The sequence below is a fragment of the Polypterus senegalus genome, chromosome 7 (assembly GCF_016835505.1).
Source record: "Polypterus senegalus isolate Bchr_013 chromosome 7, ASM1683550v1, whole genome shotgun sequence".
Lineage (NCBI taxonomy): Eukaryota > Metazoa > Chordata > Cladistia > Polypteriformes > Polypteridae > Polypterus > Polypterus senegalus.
Genome location: NC_053160.1, coordinates 117,608,178 through 117,628,849, shown reverse-complemented (window position 1 = coordinate 117,628,849; position 20,672 = coordinate 117,608,178). Strand labels below are relative to the sequence as shown.

General features: G+C 32.2%; 1 protein-coding gene across 1 annotated transcript in view; it reads right to left on the bottom strand.

Moving 5' to 3' along the window:
* Positions 1-588: 588 nt before the first annotated feature.
* Positions 589-20,672, bottom strand: part of LOC120532800 (serine/threonine-protein phosphatase 2B catalytic subunit alpha isoform-like) — a 396,980-nt gene continuing 376,896 nt past the window's right edge. Inside the window, 4 exon segments of the mRNA XM_039759182.1 lie at positions 589-2,296; positions 9,583-9,612; positions 14,699-14,796; positions 15,498-15,582. Coding sequence (XP_039615116.1) covers positions 2,100-2,296; positions 9,583-9,612; positions 14,699-14,796; positions 15,498-15,582 — 410 coding nt within the window. The 3' untranslated portion in view covers positions 589-2,099.

The following is a 20,672-nucleotide window of genomic DNA, read 5'->3' as shown; positions in this document are numbered from 1 at the left end:
TAAAGAGTAATAAAAGGAAAACGTAACTGTTCTTCTTTAAAACAATGAGATTTTTTCCATTAAAATAATACAGAAGAAAATGTTATGTTAACGAAATCATGATTCTTGTACAAATAATAAAATGGGCCATGATGGGAATTCAATCAAGACTGGTCAGTCTGTATTATTATTATTGATAAGAATGTACACACAAATAAATTTGGGCCTAAATCAAAGAAAAATCCTTGTTGATTTCATTAGACTCAGAGACATTTTCAGCCTCCTCAAGTAACACATACTTGTCAAATTTTTCATTAAATCCAAAATTTCAGCACCAAAAAATAAATTTGAGAGTGCTGATGAACTACACAGTATACCATGATCTTATTTAAAATGTAAGAAAAATAGAGCTTATAAATTAATTGCATGAACTTCAAGTTTGTCAAAATATGCTACATTGCAATGACTGATTTTAGTAGCACAGATTTTAATGCATTTTGATTATTTTTACAATAAGGGAAGAATCAAATGAATGTAGAGAAAAGATGTTTTCAATTAATCTGACAGATTTAAATTAAAACTGTGATTGACAAATAAAGGGAAACAAGGTAAGTTCATGCACATTTTATTGAACAGTAATATAAAATACTTTTCATTGTTGCAAGTGCATGCTTCAACTGCCAACATTTCAGAAGTCAAAATACAAAAGCAAGGCTTCATGTTGTAGTGAATTACTTGGGCACTTATACAGTTGTTTAAAAAAAAGATCAATGGAACTTTATCTTCTGTTTATTTTAAAGTATGGAGCCATAATAAACCCGTAACTGATATACAAATCAAAAAGGTTTAAAAAAAAAAAAAAAATACACTTTTTTTTTGTGGCACATTACAAAACAGAACAAAAATGACAAAACCAGTATATGACACTAACAGCTATCATGCACTTAGAGTTCCACATGTAACCACAAACTTTTTCTGTAATTTAACAAGAGTTGCTAAACATGCTATTTGACTACATGTGCACTTACAAGCTTATGTTAAAAATATTATGAATCTTCCTTTTCTGAAATATTTCAATGCTTTAAATACAAAAAAGTCAAAGGCATTAAAGCAGTTTCATTGAGTGAATATAAAGTATGCCAGTATACATTTCCAGTATATATCCACTAGCGCAATACAGTCCCATGAAGGCTTATGCAGCCAAGTTTATTTTTATAAAACATGCATAGGCAGATTTTTTTCTGTTTTTTGTCCTTTTTATTCTTTTTTATTTATTTTTTTTTTTACAGAATATAGATGCTCTCACTGCACTTAATATGGTGTTTTGTTCACTATACTTTATAAAATATTACCACTCATAAATATAGAATTCCAGCAAGCCATGACCAATACTTTTACCCCAAACCCGAAATTATATTTGCAAATGATACATGTAAATATTCCAGTTATTAAACCTAAAGAAAAAGAGATTTTGCCAAGTTAGAGTTAGATAGCCATTACATAAAAAGTAGGGCATTTGAAGCACACTAAATAAACCTGAGGTAAGCATAATCTGTACAAAACAAACAAACCTTTTGTCTTTTTTTTGGCATTTTAACAAATTAGCAACATTCTATTAAGACTGCCTAATTATTTTTAGAGTGATCTGTATGACAATAGTAGCAAAAAAATATATCAATAAATAGTCCTTATTTAGTTTGTACACCCTTATGTGTTAAAAATGTTGTTTACTTTCTGTTCATTTTAGTGCTGTGTTTGTAAACGTACAAGAGTTAGTATGGTTTCCATGTCCAGTAAAAGAGTAAAGGCCTTGCATGAAACATACCCATGGTCTTCCCTCCCTAGTTCAATGCATTACCAGGTATAACCCCCTTAGACTTTGAAGGGTTAACTTACTTTAGCTTTTCATGTTTCAACAGGCATTAAAAGGCATATCCAAAGAAGGGGAATCATAACCCAACAAATTATATTTTACTCTCTCTCTTTCAACTGATACCGTAAACTGAACCCCACACTTTTTCCCACTATAGCAAGTTGCTATCAAGTAAAGGCAAGAACGTCCGAACCTCTGATCTGATAGCCATCTCATCATGCTACATTGTTGTTAAAACAGGAAGTGGTCACTGGATGTTACTGCTGCTATTGCCTTTGCTCTCAGTGCCATTTGTCTCAGAGGAAATTGCCTTGTTGAGGGAGTTGAGACTAGCATCAGTAGGGAGAGCATCTCTACGAGGAGGCATTCTTTCATTGATCCGGTCTAAGCCTTTGGCTTCCTCAAAGCTAGTGATCTTATGTTGTGGAGAGAATCCTTTGATTGCTAATAGAACAAAATAAAATGAGAGACAAAGAAAATGAAATTAGAGATCAAAATATAATCATGTGCTTTATACATACTGTGTGAACATTTCTACTTACTGTATATATGGTATATACAGTACTTATGCACACACATCTTTCATTATAAACCACATTACACGTAAAGTTTTAAAAATACACAAATCCAATTCATTTCTGTAATTTACCTTTGAAATTGGATAAATACAACTAATATCATTAGAAACTAAAAAAAGCTAGATATCATTATGTACTTTTAAAATTTTAAGGAAATGATCAATCTGATGTTTCAGTACTGTTAGAATCACAACTTCCATATAAGTGAAAGAAACAAAACAACTGTAATGGATAGAATGAAAGACGAGTTTAGTGTCCAGCGTGAGAATTTTAAGGTGACACAAAGTAAGAAGAATCAGAAAACTCTGAGCTTTGGAGCACAAAGCTACAGACTGAGCAAGGCAGCTTCAGCAACTGCAATGATAATTCTTATCACTACAAAAAATTACAATTCTCAACTGTAATTAAAATATTTTTCTGCCACATTCAATAGATGTACATTTACATTACATTTTAAAAATACTGTTGGAAAGATTTGGAAGAAAATATAAAAAAAAGTGTTTTGTTAATTTGATTGAAATCGGAGCTAATAGGCTATTTTAACCAAAATGCATCACAGGAAATGTGTTAAGTATTTTTTATGTTTAAGTGGTAGGAGAAGAGACTACTCTGGGAAACGGAGAACACCATAGCTGATCTCCTCATTCCAAATGGAAAATAAAATGATCGTATCATCTGTCAAATGTTTGATTGTGCAGACTTTGGAAAAATATATATCCCAAAGATGATACTGACAATCTGCAAGTACAAAACAGAAACCTTTAATTGCTAAAGACATTAGACTAATAAACCAAACATTTTAAATTAGGGAGTTATAGATCCATAACAATATGCAACATTTTGCTTATTAATAATACAAAAGTCAATTAAATATGTGGATTAATTTATAAATGCATTGTACAAATGTTTGTATTTAATCCATATAAAATATCTGAATTAGCACAAGCCACCCTAACTCAGGGTGTTCCTAAGAAAAGTAACAATTTTTTTTTACATTTAAATGTTTAAAATTAAAATATTCTCGATTGTAACAGAAATTTGTCATTTTTCACCCTATGATAGAGGTCTAAAAATCCTTAGTAAATGATCAAAAATAGCATCATATTCATAATCTCTGACCTTGAAGTAGTGTAAAACAGTTTCCTAAACTGTTCTATTCAATAGGAAATGGTTGCATACGGTTTTGCGACGTGTCTTGCGAAGGGGCACTGTGGAGAGTTTAAGCAATTGATATTGTTCTGCTATGACCGTCGTCGGCAGTTCTCCAAGGAGACCCATCCCTGTGGTATGGCAGTTTTCAATGATTCTCCTCCCTTGATCTGATGGTCATCAAAGACATTGAGAAGGGAAAGATTGGGTCCCAAGAAAAAGTTTATGAAATGCTGGTTTAAAATGATACCCCACACGCTTATGTTTTATATTTGTCAGTTTTAATCTTCTGAAAGTAGTAGAACCATTGGTAAAGAATTAAATATAGAAAATATCTTATTTGTGATCAGCAACCTGGAAATAAAATAAAACAACACATCCCTATATTACCGATCCCCAAGTTTTGTGAAAAGAAGTAAATTTGACTCCTCGTATCCCTTTAAGGGCGGAACCTTTGGGGTCAGTAGATGTTACACTTACAAATTCAAATCTTGGTTTACTCTTTATTATAAGGGTCTCATTTCCTCGACAACAGATGGTCCAAAAATGGCTTAAAGGACACTAGAGGGTCAAAAATTGAGGGGAACCCCAACACTTTGATGTCTTGCATAACTAGACATTAAGACGGTTGAATGGTACATGAAATGTAGAGGTTTTCTCAAACATGTCAGTCAGGAGGTACTGGACAAAAAAAAAAAAACTGAAGCAATTAGGAAACGTTCATAAATAATTCGTATGAACACAAAAACTGTTCAATTTACTATCAGCAGTCTTATGAAATGGTTCCATACAGCACAATATGTCATACAGCATAATGCATATTGTTTAATGTGAACTGAACACCCTTTGGTAGGTGTAAATGCCACTGTGGTTACCAGTTAATGTCACGGTAGATGGCGCATACCTGTTAATGACCAATGCTGGTGAAAGTCCTGGGGAACTACTGTGGCTGCTGATAAACACTTAAACCATTTTTAAAAATAAAAGGCAGGTGTAGGTGTGGGTATGAGTGTGCCCTGTGACATCCCATTAAGGGATATTTCATTCAGAGGTCTACAGAGCATCATGATAAATGATGAAAACATTCAAATGCAAATGGAACCAAGGTAGCTACCATTTAATTAACACTTCATTTATCTTTTTTTTTTTTTGGTTACGAAAAGGCTCAGCACCTTAATAAAGAAGTGAACTAAAATTAGTAAAACAAATGTACAAACTTAGTAAGCTATGACTGCAATAAGCATATTTCTAAATTTTATGGCACAGTAAAAGTTGTCCGACTGTCAAATTGAGAGAAAGAGCAGGAACTAGCTATGCACTTGAATTACATGTTCAATTGACTGTAACAATTAGTTCCTACAAAATTTACACAAATAATGAAAAATAAACTGGCTAAGCGGTCACACATTCATTACCACCAACTTTGGAGTACAAAAGATCTGTACTTGTTTATGAAGAGTCTAGAAAAATAAATATATTAGCAGTTGCAAAGCATATATTTGCTTAATACATATTTTTGTATGTGACACTCCTACTTCTGCTTGCTGGTTAAACATGGCCATTTCAATCCAACAATCTCTTTTGCCTTAAAACAAGGCAAGCAGAAGCTTAAAGTAATTTGAGTATACTAATGGCCACCGCAAATAGCATAGGAAGTTCAAAGCTCTCAATGGAGTTTAGTAGATTATGTGAACAACAAAATAAATTACCTTAATTAACCTGGAGTGATCATTTTTATTTACCTGCTCATTATTATTTGTTTACCTAAATTGTGAAAAATGTTATGGATTAATACCATGTAGGAATACAGAAATATTTGTGAGTCATACTTCAATGTTAAGTGTGCAGTGTTTTATAAGGATGAGCAAAATTGTAACACCTTATCAGCTACTATATACAGCTTGGCTACAGTGTAGATAAAAGCAAAAATTGATTAATGAAAAAGAGGCATTGGGGCTAAAAATAGTAAAAATGAATATATTGTATTTTACAAATCTAATTGAGAGATTTAAATGGTACAGATTAACACCTAGAAAACAAAAGTAATGTTGTGTATGATATGGAAATATCATACTGAACAACTACTTATTGCATATGAAACCTCAAGACTGTAATTTTGAATGAAGTGTTCTTTGAAAACTTTCAGTGTGAAACATGGAAACACAATTCAAAGTTATATAATCCTACAAAATCAAACAGTTCACTGTCCTTGTACTGGTAAAACTGTAATTAATTAAAATCTTGCATATCTAATCTGGCAAATATGGATAATTATAAAAATAAAAAAACATTTATGGCAATTCTAGCTACAGATTGCACGCATACAGTAGTTCTGTATGTTGCTCACATTTTCCAAAAACAGTTTGCTGTTGCAGTATGTGTGCATAATACATTGGTAAATGCTTATATTTAATTACAAGAAGTATAATAACTGTACGCAAGCCCAAGTTAGGTAATCCTACAGCTAGTCTATCTTCTAAAAAAATCTTCTTGTGTTTTAAATTTAAATGTATTACTTTAAATCTTTCAACAAATTGATTATGAAGGAGCTCTCTGGTTCTACAGTTTCTTTTATATACTATTAGATATACATAAGATGGTAAACTCTTTCTGTCTTTCATTCCATTGTATTGCTTTAGCAATTCGTGGATCATTATGAATATTCTTCATGCAGCTATGAGGATTTTATGCAATTATTTTCTTTAAAACATTAATACAATTAAGATAACAAATTATATATGTATATATTATACATTTATGGAGACAGAGTAAATGCTACACCCAAATACTGAAAAACGAACACTTTTTTTGCTAAACTTTATGTTTAAATGCTGGTAATTATAAGAGTATCAAATATGTACTTACTCATACTTACTCTACATGTTATTAAAAGGATTTGTCTTCCTTTCAACATTTTTTTTTTAAAATACATTCTATATATTTCATTAATCACACAGTATTCTCAAACACACCTCATTCAATTTAGGATTGAAGAGGGGTCAGAGCCTACTCAACACTTTTCAAGAAATTATAATCCTTTTATTTGTCAATGTATTTAGAGTTCTTGAATTCCAGATACAAACTATCCTCCAAATGTTATTGATATATTTGTAATAATATAACTTATGCACATTAATGATTATCTTAAACTGCATGTTACTTTGGTAAATGTGTTCAAGTGTTTTTTTTTACATATTTTTCCTTTCTTTTAAGAAGTCTGGTGGAACTATAATTTTGAAATGTTTAATTAAATTCAATGGTAGCCTGATATTGCTGTTAATATTACATTCCTCAGTCTCCATTTTCACTTCCTATTCCAAGCTATTTCATTCTATCTCCATCTAGTGAGCAGCTGGTGTATTACTTTTGGTTTTAGCTAATAACCAAGTGAGGGGTATCTGTAATCTAAGCTTGCTGTACAGGTATTATGTGAAATGGAGTTTGTTTTTTTTTTCTTTTGAAGACTACATGTAGAAACATAGACTGCCAAGTTGTCTATAAGGATGGCTCTGTGCAAGTGTTGTCAGTAACAAAGATAAAGTGGGCAATGCAACGTCAAGAGGAAGATTACAGGGGCATGAGTGAGAAGGACTGTGGTCTATAAAAATAAGTGTAAATAAAGGGCTAGACGCCTCATTTGTATGGTGCACGACCCTGGACCTGAACAGGGATACAATCTGGGTTGCAGTCTTTGTCAACTTCCACACATTACATCCTCATTTACATTAGGACTACTAGGCATGCATTGGATATGCACTAGACGTCAACTGAGTCAGTTAGTTTATATAGTGAATACCAATTTTCTCATTTTAACATAATGGACGGCATGATCATAAATTAATTTAGTATTTTTGGACAGCTGTAGGCCACCTCTGCAAAAACAATGCTAATCATTCGACCTTTATTAGTTCTTCATTGTTCCCAAAAGCAATGAAAGAAAAAAAGAAGAAATAACCTCAAAACTAACTCTACTCACCTTGATATGTATGCAACTTTGTTGGTACTTGTTTCTTTTATTTTTTGAAAGCAGAAATATCTAATCTATTTTGCTAATATGTTTTTCATACACAAGGGGGTGCTATGAAAATGCTCTTTTATCTAAAATGGTTTATTTTAATACAAAATGAAAGCAGTGTTTTGTGTTTCATACTAATACATATATTCATCAATTGATTATCTAACTGCTTTTTCAAATTCAGGGTTGCGAAGAGTTGGAGCCTTATGATAATAAATCATATCATTATATCCAGTGAACATAATCAGAATATACAGCTTCTGGTTAATTGGTCTTTTTATGGGAGAACAAGATAACTAATAAATGAAGGCTTACACAGGGTTATTAACACATAACCCTGTGCCTAATGGAATTCCCATATCTTCTGTCTGGGGAAAAAATCTTTATTTTCATATATCACTGTCACATGAATATGAAATGCATTTTGTAAGGGTATCATTCTTATTGCATTTGTATTACAATTTAAAATTAGTTAAATTAGGTTGCTTTGCTGACTATATGATAAGACAGGCATGATGCATGATATGGAAAGCTCAGTTTTCAGTTTCTTCATTTACACTTAAGTTTACAACAGCAGAATAAGACAGTGGAAAAGGTGCCATAGTCAAAGAAAGATTTGTAGTGATCATAATAATATGATTTACTAGTATTTGTGCAAAAAAAGTGATAAATTAACTTTAACAAAATAAATTGTACAGTTGTTTGTCCAATATAATAAGCCAGGAGCTGGGGAAGCAACACTTAGCATGGTTCATAATATACATTAACATAACTTGTGTACTGTACAGCAAGTAAAAATATGTAAAACAGAACAAACTAATCGCTTCTATTGGCTTCCACAATCTATACAGTTTAACATTAACAGTAAAGGTGTCCTCAATAACAATGCTATGTTTTTTACTTAAATAATGAAATAATGGAAGTTGCAAGTATTTATGCACTGCAGACACCAGAGTATGCTGGTTCCTTTAACTTCAAAGCGCTTTCAACTTGAAAGTCTGCAGTGTGTTGCTGCAGCTTGCAGGTCAGACACAGGTTATTAGAAGCTCACATTAATAGACACAACACAGCAGAGTCACAAAAATCACAGGGAAAAGCAAAAAGAAAATTTCAAACACAGATGCACACTGTATATTTTGTATAATTTAGAAGGAATCATTTAACAATTCCAACATAAATAGCAGCTAGCAGCTGCTATTTAGAACATAGTTGATCTTGTTCTTGCTTTTATTTGTTAAAAGTCATAATTTATGGTTAGATTTTTTTCTGTGCCAACCTACATTTGTGTGCGAGTGTGTATGTGCATGTATACACACACACACACACACACACACGCACACACACACACGCACACACAGTACAGGTATAATTACTTACAATCCCACATTGAAATACAGCTCAAACAAACACAGTTCAATTGGGAATAATTATGCAAGAACAAAGCATCAACTGTAGATATTTTGTTGTTTTAAAGGGGACCAATATGATATAAAAACTATAATATGCAATACTATTTGATATTTCTAGCAACCTACATGCAAATAAAAAACTTCCGAAATATAAATTAATTGTCATTTATATCAAATGGTTAATATTTAATATTTCATTATAAAAATAGGTGCCGCTTTAGGTAAAAAGTTCATAATGAATTCAACGGCTTAAGTAATTGCTATCTGCTCTACTGAACATCAACTATTAACAATGAAAACATTTTTTTCTTCCTGTGCCACATAAAATTACACAGAAAAACTTACTTTATAAGTAAATCAAATGAGGATATAAAAAAAAAAAAAGAATATTAAAATTAAGAATACTTTCTGGACATTAAATGATTGCTCCCCTTTAAAGCAAGCAATTATTTGTTAATACTGTGGCACATTTGTTAGCCCAACACCCACACACTCTATACAAGCTATGGCAAAATGAATAAACCCAGCAGGGCCCTTGTCTGTTGTCAAAACAACAGAAAGGGAGACTGGCCTATTTACCTTCATCAGCCTCAATAGCCTCAATAGTAGCTGAAGAGAAGAAAGGGGTTGCAAAACGAATGAGAAAAGTGAGCAGAGGATTTCAATTCTAAGTACAAGTTAATGAGTAGCAAAATAGCTAAACAGTTAATTTCCAGTATATTGACAGACAGGCACACATAGATGTTAGTATGAGAAAGAAGTATGAGTGCTTTACTTGTAATATTGCATGTTAATTGTACATAACTCTAATTACTGTAGTCAGAATAATGACCGTTTTTATTAAACAAACACAATGGACATTTCTTATAATACAAAACTAACATGAAAAGACAGAATTTACACTAAAATAAATCCCCTTTAAATTACATATACACAACAGACTGGTACCAGTCTGAACAGCACTATGAAACATAAAGGAAAATAAGGCTTATGATGCAAGTGTATAAAGTTACATATCGTAAGAAACAAAAGTTTGTGCTGCCAGGAGGCTATGCTAAATCTCTACTAATTTCCTTAAACAGTAACTAAGGGAAGAAGTACCATTAATGTAATACTATCTTGTAAAATAATGCCATTTTAATTTTGTTACACATGAACAATCTGGGGTTCAATCTCTTTAAAAAAGATACAAACAAACAAACAATTGAAGCTATAATAACCATAACATGAAAACTAAAATATCAAGGCTTCAGTTAAGACTAAAAGTCAGAAGACAAAAAAATAAAAAATGCAACTGATGGTCCAGCCATGTAAGCTACTGTGCATCATCTTCTTTTCAGCTTTACATGGCAATGAAATTTGAGGTGGACATTAATAAAGAAATGAGCGACTCCAGGAGAATGGTTTACAAGCAAGGAAGGAAAACTGTGTTAAACATAACAACATCAATGGCAGAAACAAAGTATATAATCTGTTTTAAACATTACAATAAATAGTGAAAGTTTTACTTAAGCTTTTGTTCACAGCAGTTAAAAGTTTTACTTTTTGAATACAGAACAAACACATCTTAAATGCACTTGACAAGTTTTGCAAAATAACTTAAAATATTTATTTTTGGTGTATATTAAAGTAACTGATACAGTATTATGATAAAAAGGTGAATATGAGGCCAATGGGACAACATATATATATAATTTTGTTTTGTTAAAAATATTGCTTTTTACGTTTCATTTCCCATTTTGGGATGATTGCATTGATTGGCTACTCAACATTAAAAAATAGACTTTTTTTATTATGGAGAGTTAGATTAAGCTATTCAAGAAAGAACTCTGATTTGGGAGAAAATCATATGAATATAATAACATAATGAGGACAATGGCAGACAAATTAAGAAGAGCAAATTGGAACAGCACAACGCATGGGTGAAATTATCACAATCAATCTACTATGCACAGAGAGTACTGATGGTTAAACAATTATGGGCAATGAGAAAGTTAAAATTCAGCAGTGTGATGTCAAGAGGAATATTCTGCAAAAGAAATGGTCTACTAATTACCCATACCATATCACATTACCTGTAAAACTTGCTGGAGATATCAGAGTGTTATAGTTTCAGCGGCCCTTCTGGTCCCTTATGCAACTTTTCCACTCCTTTTCATTGCTGATGTAAGTGATGTAACTAAATAATGTAGTAGCAACTTGCATGCTTACAGTAGATACAAGAAACTATGCAAGTTCTCATTGGTCTAAATTTCTCCATGAAACAAGACAAAGAGTAACAAAAAATGGTAACATAACTAAGAAGATGGCCAGAAGTTTGCTAACGAGAATAATGTCAGAAAAATTGTACTATTAGCAGCTAAAAAGACTTAGCATAACACGTCAAAAGAACAAACCAAAAATCTGGTGATGAAAAGGCTTACAGGCTTGATGTACTTGTTGCAGAAATACTAAACAGAACAAACACCAGATTTGTTTAAGTAAAATTTTGTGATACTTGTGCACAATGGAATAAAAAGTAGTATAAATAAAAATAAGAGTAAGTCAAGTGGAACTTTAAGTACTTTACCCTCACATTTTTCCACCTGAAATATGAACTACTTCAATATACCACAAAAACAGCAGTTACAACCCAATATTTACAGTCACTTTGTTTGCCATAGGTCACAAGGACAAAGGAGTCTGTATTTAACTGTGTTACTGTTTAAAGATGTTACAATAATATTTAATATGAAAAAGTAGACTTTTCAAAATCTCAAATATAAAAGTATATGTTATTGCAACTGTCTGTGCTGTTTTCCAAAAAAATTAATTTTATTGGATAACTATGACACTAAATTTTTCAATGTAATATTTCTGCAAGATTAGAAAAATGAATGTTAAATAAAATGTATACAAAAACTACTTTTGACATACTGTAAATGACATTCACAATGATCAATGCATTTAATTTTTCTAGTATACTGAAGCTAAAGAATGCATATTGAATCTAATATATGTTGGCAGATAATGGAAACTTTAAAGGCGAATGTAGGATTTATTTCACAGACATCATGCTGCACTCCTATTATTTTAAAGGCAGGAAAAAACAAATCCTTGTTTTTGTGAAGCAGTGGTCACAATTGCCACTGCTAGGATTCAGCCATGGTTACCTTATGAGGCAGATAAATGTATACGTCGCAAACAGCAACGAGGTAATGCACATGTGTCAAAGAGTTAAAAAATCTAAGAACACTAACAATGTTTGTGACCAACTGAAAACGTGTTTTTCAAAGATGATAACTTCCAGAATAAATTTAATGATATAAACTTATGCTAACGTTACAAGTAGGACTGAGCCTTATGAAGCCTACTTATTAGCACAGAAAAATGCCTAAAGTAAATATGTTTTTTATCAATAAAAAGAATTGTGTGCAATTTCCAGATTCACTTAAACATACTGCATACATTTTAAAGATGTTCTGGAAATATAATTCGGTCTGATCCATACCAAAAGATGTGGGGGTCTCTTTGTGAAGAGTTTAAATAAAACGGCTGCTGAATTTTACACGAGGAGTAAAAAAAAAAAAAAAAAGATTTCCAAGGTGTCTTTCGAGTAGACAGCCATTCGGTGTTTTATTTTACTAAACAACCTCTTTTACAGTTTATCTTGGTTAACTGTCAATCCTTTGTCATCATGTTAAAAATGTGACACATAAGAAATCATAGCAAACCCTAACCCTGTGGCTAATGGCTGCTTTGTGTTTGCCAATCATATCTTTTACAAATTGCAAAATGATTACAAATGAGCCTTTTAAAAAGATAGGATGAAGGACACAGAAATAAGTTCAGAGAAAACAGGCAATTACAGAAACAGTAAAAGACATTCTAAGTACCACTAAAATATAAATAATAGTAGGTGCAGTAACTATAGTTAATACATAATAGCATTGAGATAATTTTATAATGTGTAAACTGTTAAATTAACCAATATGTATTTTATTTTGCAAGTTAATAAATCATTCTAATTCTAGGCCTCAAGAGTTATTGTGCCATTATAACACCCCACCTCTCAACCAGTAAGTGTATAAGCATGGAAGGACCATCTTAAGCGGTGTATCTTACCTCGGTGTGTGCTATGAATGGTCCTGCTAGTGATTAGTGTAAATTCCTGAATTTCTTCTTGCATAGCAACATATGTGAATTTTTTTTAAAAAGTTTACATTTTAGAATTTACTGTGCGCATTCCAGTCAGCATCCATTTGTAAATAATTCCTCTCAATCCACATTAGAGTCATAAGGGGGGCTGAAACTTATCCCAACAGCATCTGGCACAAAGCAGGACACAATACTGGAAAGGGTGTTCAATAAGGATTGTACACAACAATTTCATTCAAAATTTCCTTCTGTATAATATGAATCCATATTATTAATTCAGATAAGGTTTGCAGTGGCATAATATATTTTTAATATTACTAAATGACAAATCAAATGATCATCCTCAAGTGTGACAGAAATAATGGATTTAAATTCCAACACCTACTCTTATCCATTTAAAGTGTACGGTACAGTGTTTCAAAGGGAATTCAGAAATAGCTAGGGCTGGCTATATTAATGACAAACCATATATTAATTATTGAAGGCACAAGAGCTTTAGTTCAGATTTGAATTCCAAGAAAGTAACATGTTCAATAATTTCTCATTGTGAAAATTAAGTGAACAACTTTCTATTAAAAGAAATTTACACATTTATTTACAGTCAAGAAATTACAGAACTTGCTTTTTAAATAAATACCAAATTTACAGAAGGTGTGACTACTAACAGGCTTCCCATATAAAATAAAGTTTGTTTTATTCACTTCCTTATTAACTGGAATTTAATCTGTTCAGAATTCCACTTCTTAATAGCAAAGATGTTTCCTTATTGCCAAAATAGCTTAAGACTTTGTGGCTTGCACACAATTACAAAATATATGTAAAATTATTTAGCAATTAGGTTTATTTTAGCGCATGAAGCACATTTTGCCCTAGGCTAATATGTCTACTATTTATTCCACATTAATGTCAACCTGAAGCTGACATACTGTAGATCACATCTTATGTCTGCAGCAAAACTGCTGACATTTGAAGCATTATCTTGTAATTACTTAAAAATGATTTTAATTAATTAACTTGTATATCTAAAGTGAGTTTTAGCTTTAGTTAAATTCAAGTTTCCATATGTTTCATGACTTCATATTCTTTAATATGATTGTAAGTTATTTGTAGCAGAATTTCAATTGAAAAAGAAAATCTACTCTGTAAAATATGTTCTCACTTGACCTAACATAACAGAGTAAAACTTAAGTAAACCAGAAAATCTTAGGACTTAAATGATCATGCAGAACAAATTTGAGCTTATAACAATTTTTTGAGCATAATGTAAGTCAATGGAAAAATACTTCAGAATTGATTCTTTGCTTACTCTTAATATTATTAATAAAAAGAAAAGCAACCACAATAAATCATGTTCACAGTAGAACAATGTAAATATCACCTTAACTAAAGTTATAATTTTAATAGTTATATAGCTATTATAAGAGTACACATCAGTACTTAGTATTAATCATTAAATAAAGTTAATTACTAGTATATCATTTTTTACAGGATGTTTGTGGACATTAAGTGTAATTATAATTTCATGAAGAGTTTAATGAACATAGGGTTACATGCTTACCATTTTGTAGCTTCTCTTTACCCCCAGAAAGTACACCACTTGGCAGCATCCCAGTTGGAGTCAGGCCCTTCAGTGTTAGAACACTTTCACTTTCTTCCCTATAGTTCATGGAGATAAAAAGGGACATGCTGGGGAAGGGCAGATACGTATGTAACTAAAAAAAATGCTGCTATCACCTCCACATTTGGAAAGATTCTCAAAAATGAAACAACTGTGAGTACACCAAAAAACTGTTAACAAGTGTTTCACTAGTACTGATAAAGACGTAGTTCTTCGGGCAACTTTATTTTTTCCTGCAAAATATGTCCAATTTTGCCGTTTACCAGGTTGCACCGTAATTCTCTTTTCTTGAGTAACTAAATATTTCCAGAATATTTTACTTTATAAAAGGCAACAATCCTGGGCAATTTCCAACAATGGGATTTGGAGGAAGAAAAAAAAAAAACTTTGGCCATTTGCACATTGGATTAAAAGAAAATCAAAACTGTGAAATCTGTATTAGAATGACATTTTTTCAGACCTAGATTAAAAATTAATGAGCTGAACATGTGCAAAACCTCAGAATGCAGTTCCACAGTTTAAGATGTGGAGTTTTCTCAGTAAAAGTGCCTTGAGCATGGAAAAGGTGCTATATAAATAAAAATAATAATAATTATTATTATTATGATTGTGTTGCTTTGTTATCAGCAAAAACATAACACCATTACAAAGAAAAAGGTTTGCAACTCTACACTACACATTTGTTGACAAGATAATACACTAGAAACATGTTAAATAATAAACAAAAAGAGATGCTCACCTTAAGACTGAAAACACACGGGCCATCTTTCCAATTGCTCGGATCTTATTTTTAATTACCTCTTTGCGAGCGGAAGCAGTAGCACCTGCAAAAGGAAATGTATTATAAATTTGAGAATAGTGAACTGAACAGTGAATGTGTTTGGGATATAACCTCCACCTCCCCAAAACAAGGGAAATTATTAAAAAAAAAAAGAACACGTAATCTTGGCTAAAATCAATAATCTTGATGCATCTCTCTAACAACTTTCAGATTAAAGAATTCCCTGTTCGTTTTCTATTGAAAGGCACAACATTTGCAATTAAAGGGATTGTGGGGAACTTTAAAAACTAGATAGGTATGACTGAACTTAATTAAAAAAATAAATAAATAGAAAATATTTTAAAAAAAGGCCATACAGATTTGTTAAGTTATTTGGATCTATACTCAATGGTTCTTTAAAAGTAACAAGACCAAGTAATATTTATCATTATCAGTTTACATAGTGGTGATAATAGGATTATAAAAATACATGGATAGCTTGAAAAGCTAAAAGTCACATGAATATTCAGTTTCACTTCTGCTGCCATTATCTAATTGAGTATCTTGGCCAAGAGACCATTGCCAAATATATGAATTTAAAAAGCTAAGAAGAAATTTACTTGTTTATTTAAATATGACCTGTTTGAAAGTGTTAACATAAATCCATTTCAACCAAAAGGAAACAAATCTGGATACTCTAAGAAATTAAGTACATTCTGAGATTTTTTTTATATGTACTACTAATCATGCTAAGTAAAATACCATAATACAGGTGCCGGTCATAAAATTAGAATATCATGACAAAGTTGATTTATTTCAGTAATTCCATTCAAAAAGTGAAACTTGTATATTAGATTCATTCATTACACACAGACTGATGTATTTCAAATGTTTATTTCTTTTAATTTTGATGATTATAACTGAAAACTAATGAAAGTCCCAAATTCAGTATCTCAGAAAATTATAATATCAATTATAATATCCTTCTAAAAGGATTTTTAGAAATGTTGGCCAACTGAAAGGTATTGCAATGAAAAGTATGAGCAGGTACAGCACTCAATATTTAGTTGGGGCTGCTTTGGCCTGGATTACTGCAGCAATGCGGCGTGGCATGGAGTCGATCAGTCTGTGGCACTGCTCAGGTGTTATGAGAGCCCATGTTGCTCTGATAGTGGCCTTCAGCTCTTCTGAATTGTTGGGTCTGGCGTATTGCATCTTCCTCTTCACAATACCCCATAGATTTTCTATGGGATTAAGGTCAGGCGAGTTTTCTGGCCAATCAAGAACAGGGATACCATGGTCCTTAAACCAGGTACTGGTAGTTTTGGCACTTTGTGCAGGTGCCAGGTCCTGTTGGAAAATGAAATTTGCATCTCCATAAAGTTCGTCAGCAGCAGGAAGCATGAAGTGCCCTAAAACTTCCTGGTGGACGGCTGCATTGACCTTGGTCCTCAGAAAACACAATGGACCAACACCAGCAGATGACATGGCACCCCAAACCATCACTGACTGTGGAAACTTTACACTGGACCTCAAGCAACGTGGATTCTGTGCCTCTCCTCTCTTCCTCCAGACTCTGGGACCTTAATTTCCAAAGGAAATGCAAAATTTACTTTCAACTTTGGACCACTCAGCAGCAGTCTAGTCGAGACGCTTCTGACGCTGTCTCTTGTTCAAGATTGGCTTGACACAAGGAATGCGACAGCTGAAACCCATGTCTTGCATACGTCTGTGCGTGGTGGTTCTTGAAGCACTGACTCCAGCTGCAGTCCACTCTTTGTGAATCTCCCCTACAGTTTTGAATGGGTTTTGTTTCACAATCCTCTCCAGGGTGTGGTTATCCCTATTGCTTGTACACTTTTTTCTACCACATCTTGTCCTTCCCTTTGCCTCTCTATTAATTTGCTTGGACACAGAGGTCTGTGAACAGCCAGCCTCTTTAGCAGTGACCTTTTGTGTCTTGCCCTCCTTGTGCAGGGTGTTAATGGTCGTCTTTTGGACAACTGTCAAGTCAGCAGTCTTCCCAATGATTGTGTAGCCTACAGAACTAGACTGAGAAATCATTTAAAGGCTTTTGCAGGTGTTTTGAGTTAATTAGTTGATTAGAGTGTGGCACCAGGTGTCTTCAATATTGAACCTTTTCACAATATTCTAATTTTCCGAGATGCTGAATTTGGGACTTTCATTAGTTGTCAGTTATAATCATCAAAATGAAAAGAAATAAACATTTGAAATACATCAGTCAGTGTGTAATGAATGAATCTAATACACAAGTTTCACTTTTTGAATGGAATTACTGAAATAAATCAACTTTGTCATGATATTCTAATTTTATGACCGGCACCTGTATATGTGTTAATAAAGAAAGTATGTACCAAATACAATCTTTATGACTAGTGGTTCAAAAGTGCAAACCACATACAGACAGTGCCAAGGCCCATGTTTGAATTTAGATCTCTGTCATAATTTGATTTAGAACTTTTCCTCTGGAAATGCTGGATTGTGACACAGATTCTGTTGAGCAATATGAACAATGGCACTTACAAAGTAGTAGGCAATCTGCAACTACTGTATTTACATTTTTCATTCCAAATCAAACAAAATGGTTACTGACACACATGTAATAATGATCATAATTTCCAGTGAAATTCTATATACTTATAGAATAGTATACTTCTATACTTTCAGAAACGCTTAAGATTTTGCTGATCTTTTTGCCTGTGATGCTGTAATGAAGAAATGTTTTGCCTCTGTAAAAGTTATTTGGACTAATATTGGAAAACTTGCTTTTCTTTGGACTGCTTGTTGTCTTTACACTCTTGAAACCGAAGGCAACTTGGACACACACATCACTCTGGATTCCTTTTTCAACATATATTTAAAAAAAAACAGGGAACACTGGTAAAGGGAACTGCTCAATAACTAAGCCAGGAAAATATATTTCTTAAACTAGAAAAATCTTCTGAAACTGAGTCGTCCATGTTAATTTCTATGTGACTGTGACTTGCATGACATATGGATTTTTATGTTCATGGAAGCATTTACTTTATTACATACATACAATGCCCTGCATAATGTTCGGGACAAAGACACTTCTGCTCCATAGCTTAAAATTTCATATCAAACAATTCAGATGTGATTAAAGTGCACATTGCAGACTTTAATTGAAGGGTATTTGCATACATTTTTGGTCACACCATGTACTTTTATACATGGTCCCCACCATTTCAGGGCACCATAATGTTTGAGACAATTGGTGTCACAGGTGTATGTGTCCCTACTGAAAAATGTTAATGTTAAAAATATGTTTCTACCACAGTAGTGATAAATAATTCTTTTAGTTCACAATACATTTAATAAATAAAAATCACCTCATTGACTGAATTTTTTTATATGGACTAAATTGTTTTCAGAAATATATCTGTTTTAGTTTCTAAAAAATAAGGAAACCCCTTTTATTGAACCTTTGTGACAGCAGAGGTGTTATAATATAAAATCAACACAGTTACATCTATCTAACACCAACTATAAACCTAACTCTGAGTACTGAAATAGTTGAAATTGTTTAACTTGGCTTAAATTTATGCCATGTGTCTCCAACTTATTTTCTTTTTTCTCGTTCTGAGTTGTACATATAAAATGCCTCCTCTGGCCCCACAATAAGATCTGGCTGAGAATGCGCTAAAACAGAAATGTTTTCCTTCAACTAAATCGGTTACACTTTCTGTTAGTTAGTTGAATCAAAAACTTGACAGATTAAATCAAAATAACATTGTTCAAGTAACCCTAGAGTGAGTTCAAGTAAATAAACCTGTTGTATATCATTCTTTTTTTTAAGCATAATAAACTTAATTCAAAGTTTTAGAGACACTAGGATCATCTCTGAATTTATATAATACAAAGACGAGAATATTTGATATTTACAAAGTCCAAATATGCTGTTTTGTTTATTTACTTATGTTGCACTTTATTAAATCAAAGAAAAAAAAACAATCGGGTTATTTTTTTTTAACACATACAAAAACATAATTAACACCTTTAATGAGCTGACTTTCCATTACAGCACCACATCATTTTATAATTGTTCAGAGAGTATAGAATCACAACTATCTAATTAGACTGCAGTTTAAGAAAAATAAATATATCTATGGTCTATTTTCATCTACTGAGTCCCCTTCATCATGCTGTACTCAAAAAAATCTTTTCACATTATTGCTCTTGGTTTTCTACAGTTTGTTAATAAAATTTAAAATATTTTTATAGAAAAATAAGAATATTTAACATCACTTAATACCATTCAAATAAAGATTCTAGTTTAATGAAGTATTACAACAGAGCCCATAGATAAAATATTTGCTATGTAGGATGAGCATTGAGTAAACAAAATTGAAAATGTAATGACTTTCTGATAAATTTAATGATGGGTAATACTACATTAAAATGAAGAGAGTAATGTATAGCCACAAAGTACAATAAAGAGCGATCCAAATGTAATTAGCGTTTCAAAAAGCTCTTTTATCAGAAATCAAAAAAATGGTATAAGAAGAAAACAAAAATGTAAAGTGGATTTAAAAAGTTTCACTCTAATTATAAACTGTTAGGCCCATTCTGCTTATATAATTTAGTAGTGAGGTGGCATTGCCCACTTTTATTGACGCGACATAAAAATCCTTTAAACCACCAACCAGCCTGCAAGAAATGTATTTCCCACATACTATACTCCAATTGAGCTAACATTCTAATAAAGTAAGAAGTCAATATTTTCTTTATAAAATAACTGTGCAATGAAATCCCTGGTGTAGAAAGATACTTAGGAACATTTTGCCAACCCTGATAAACTGACCTATCTGCCAATGAGTTCCAGGTTTAAATTAAACAATTCCAATAATTTACCCTGCCAGATTTATAGGAAGTAGTAGGTTACGATTGATGTTTATAAAATATTTGGAAAAGCTGTAGCACTTGCCAAGAGATAATTTTCCTGTTATCTTTGCTTCTCAGTCATACTCTCATTTTCCTGACCACTCTACAAGTGTAGAACTCCTCAAAGCCAATTTTTTATTATTTTCCTAGCAAAATGGTCACTGATGTTTTGGTCTGTAATCTAAACCCTTAACTCTAGTTTTCACTTAATTCAAAGATATGAAGGTAGAA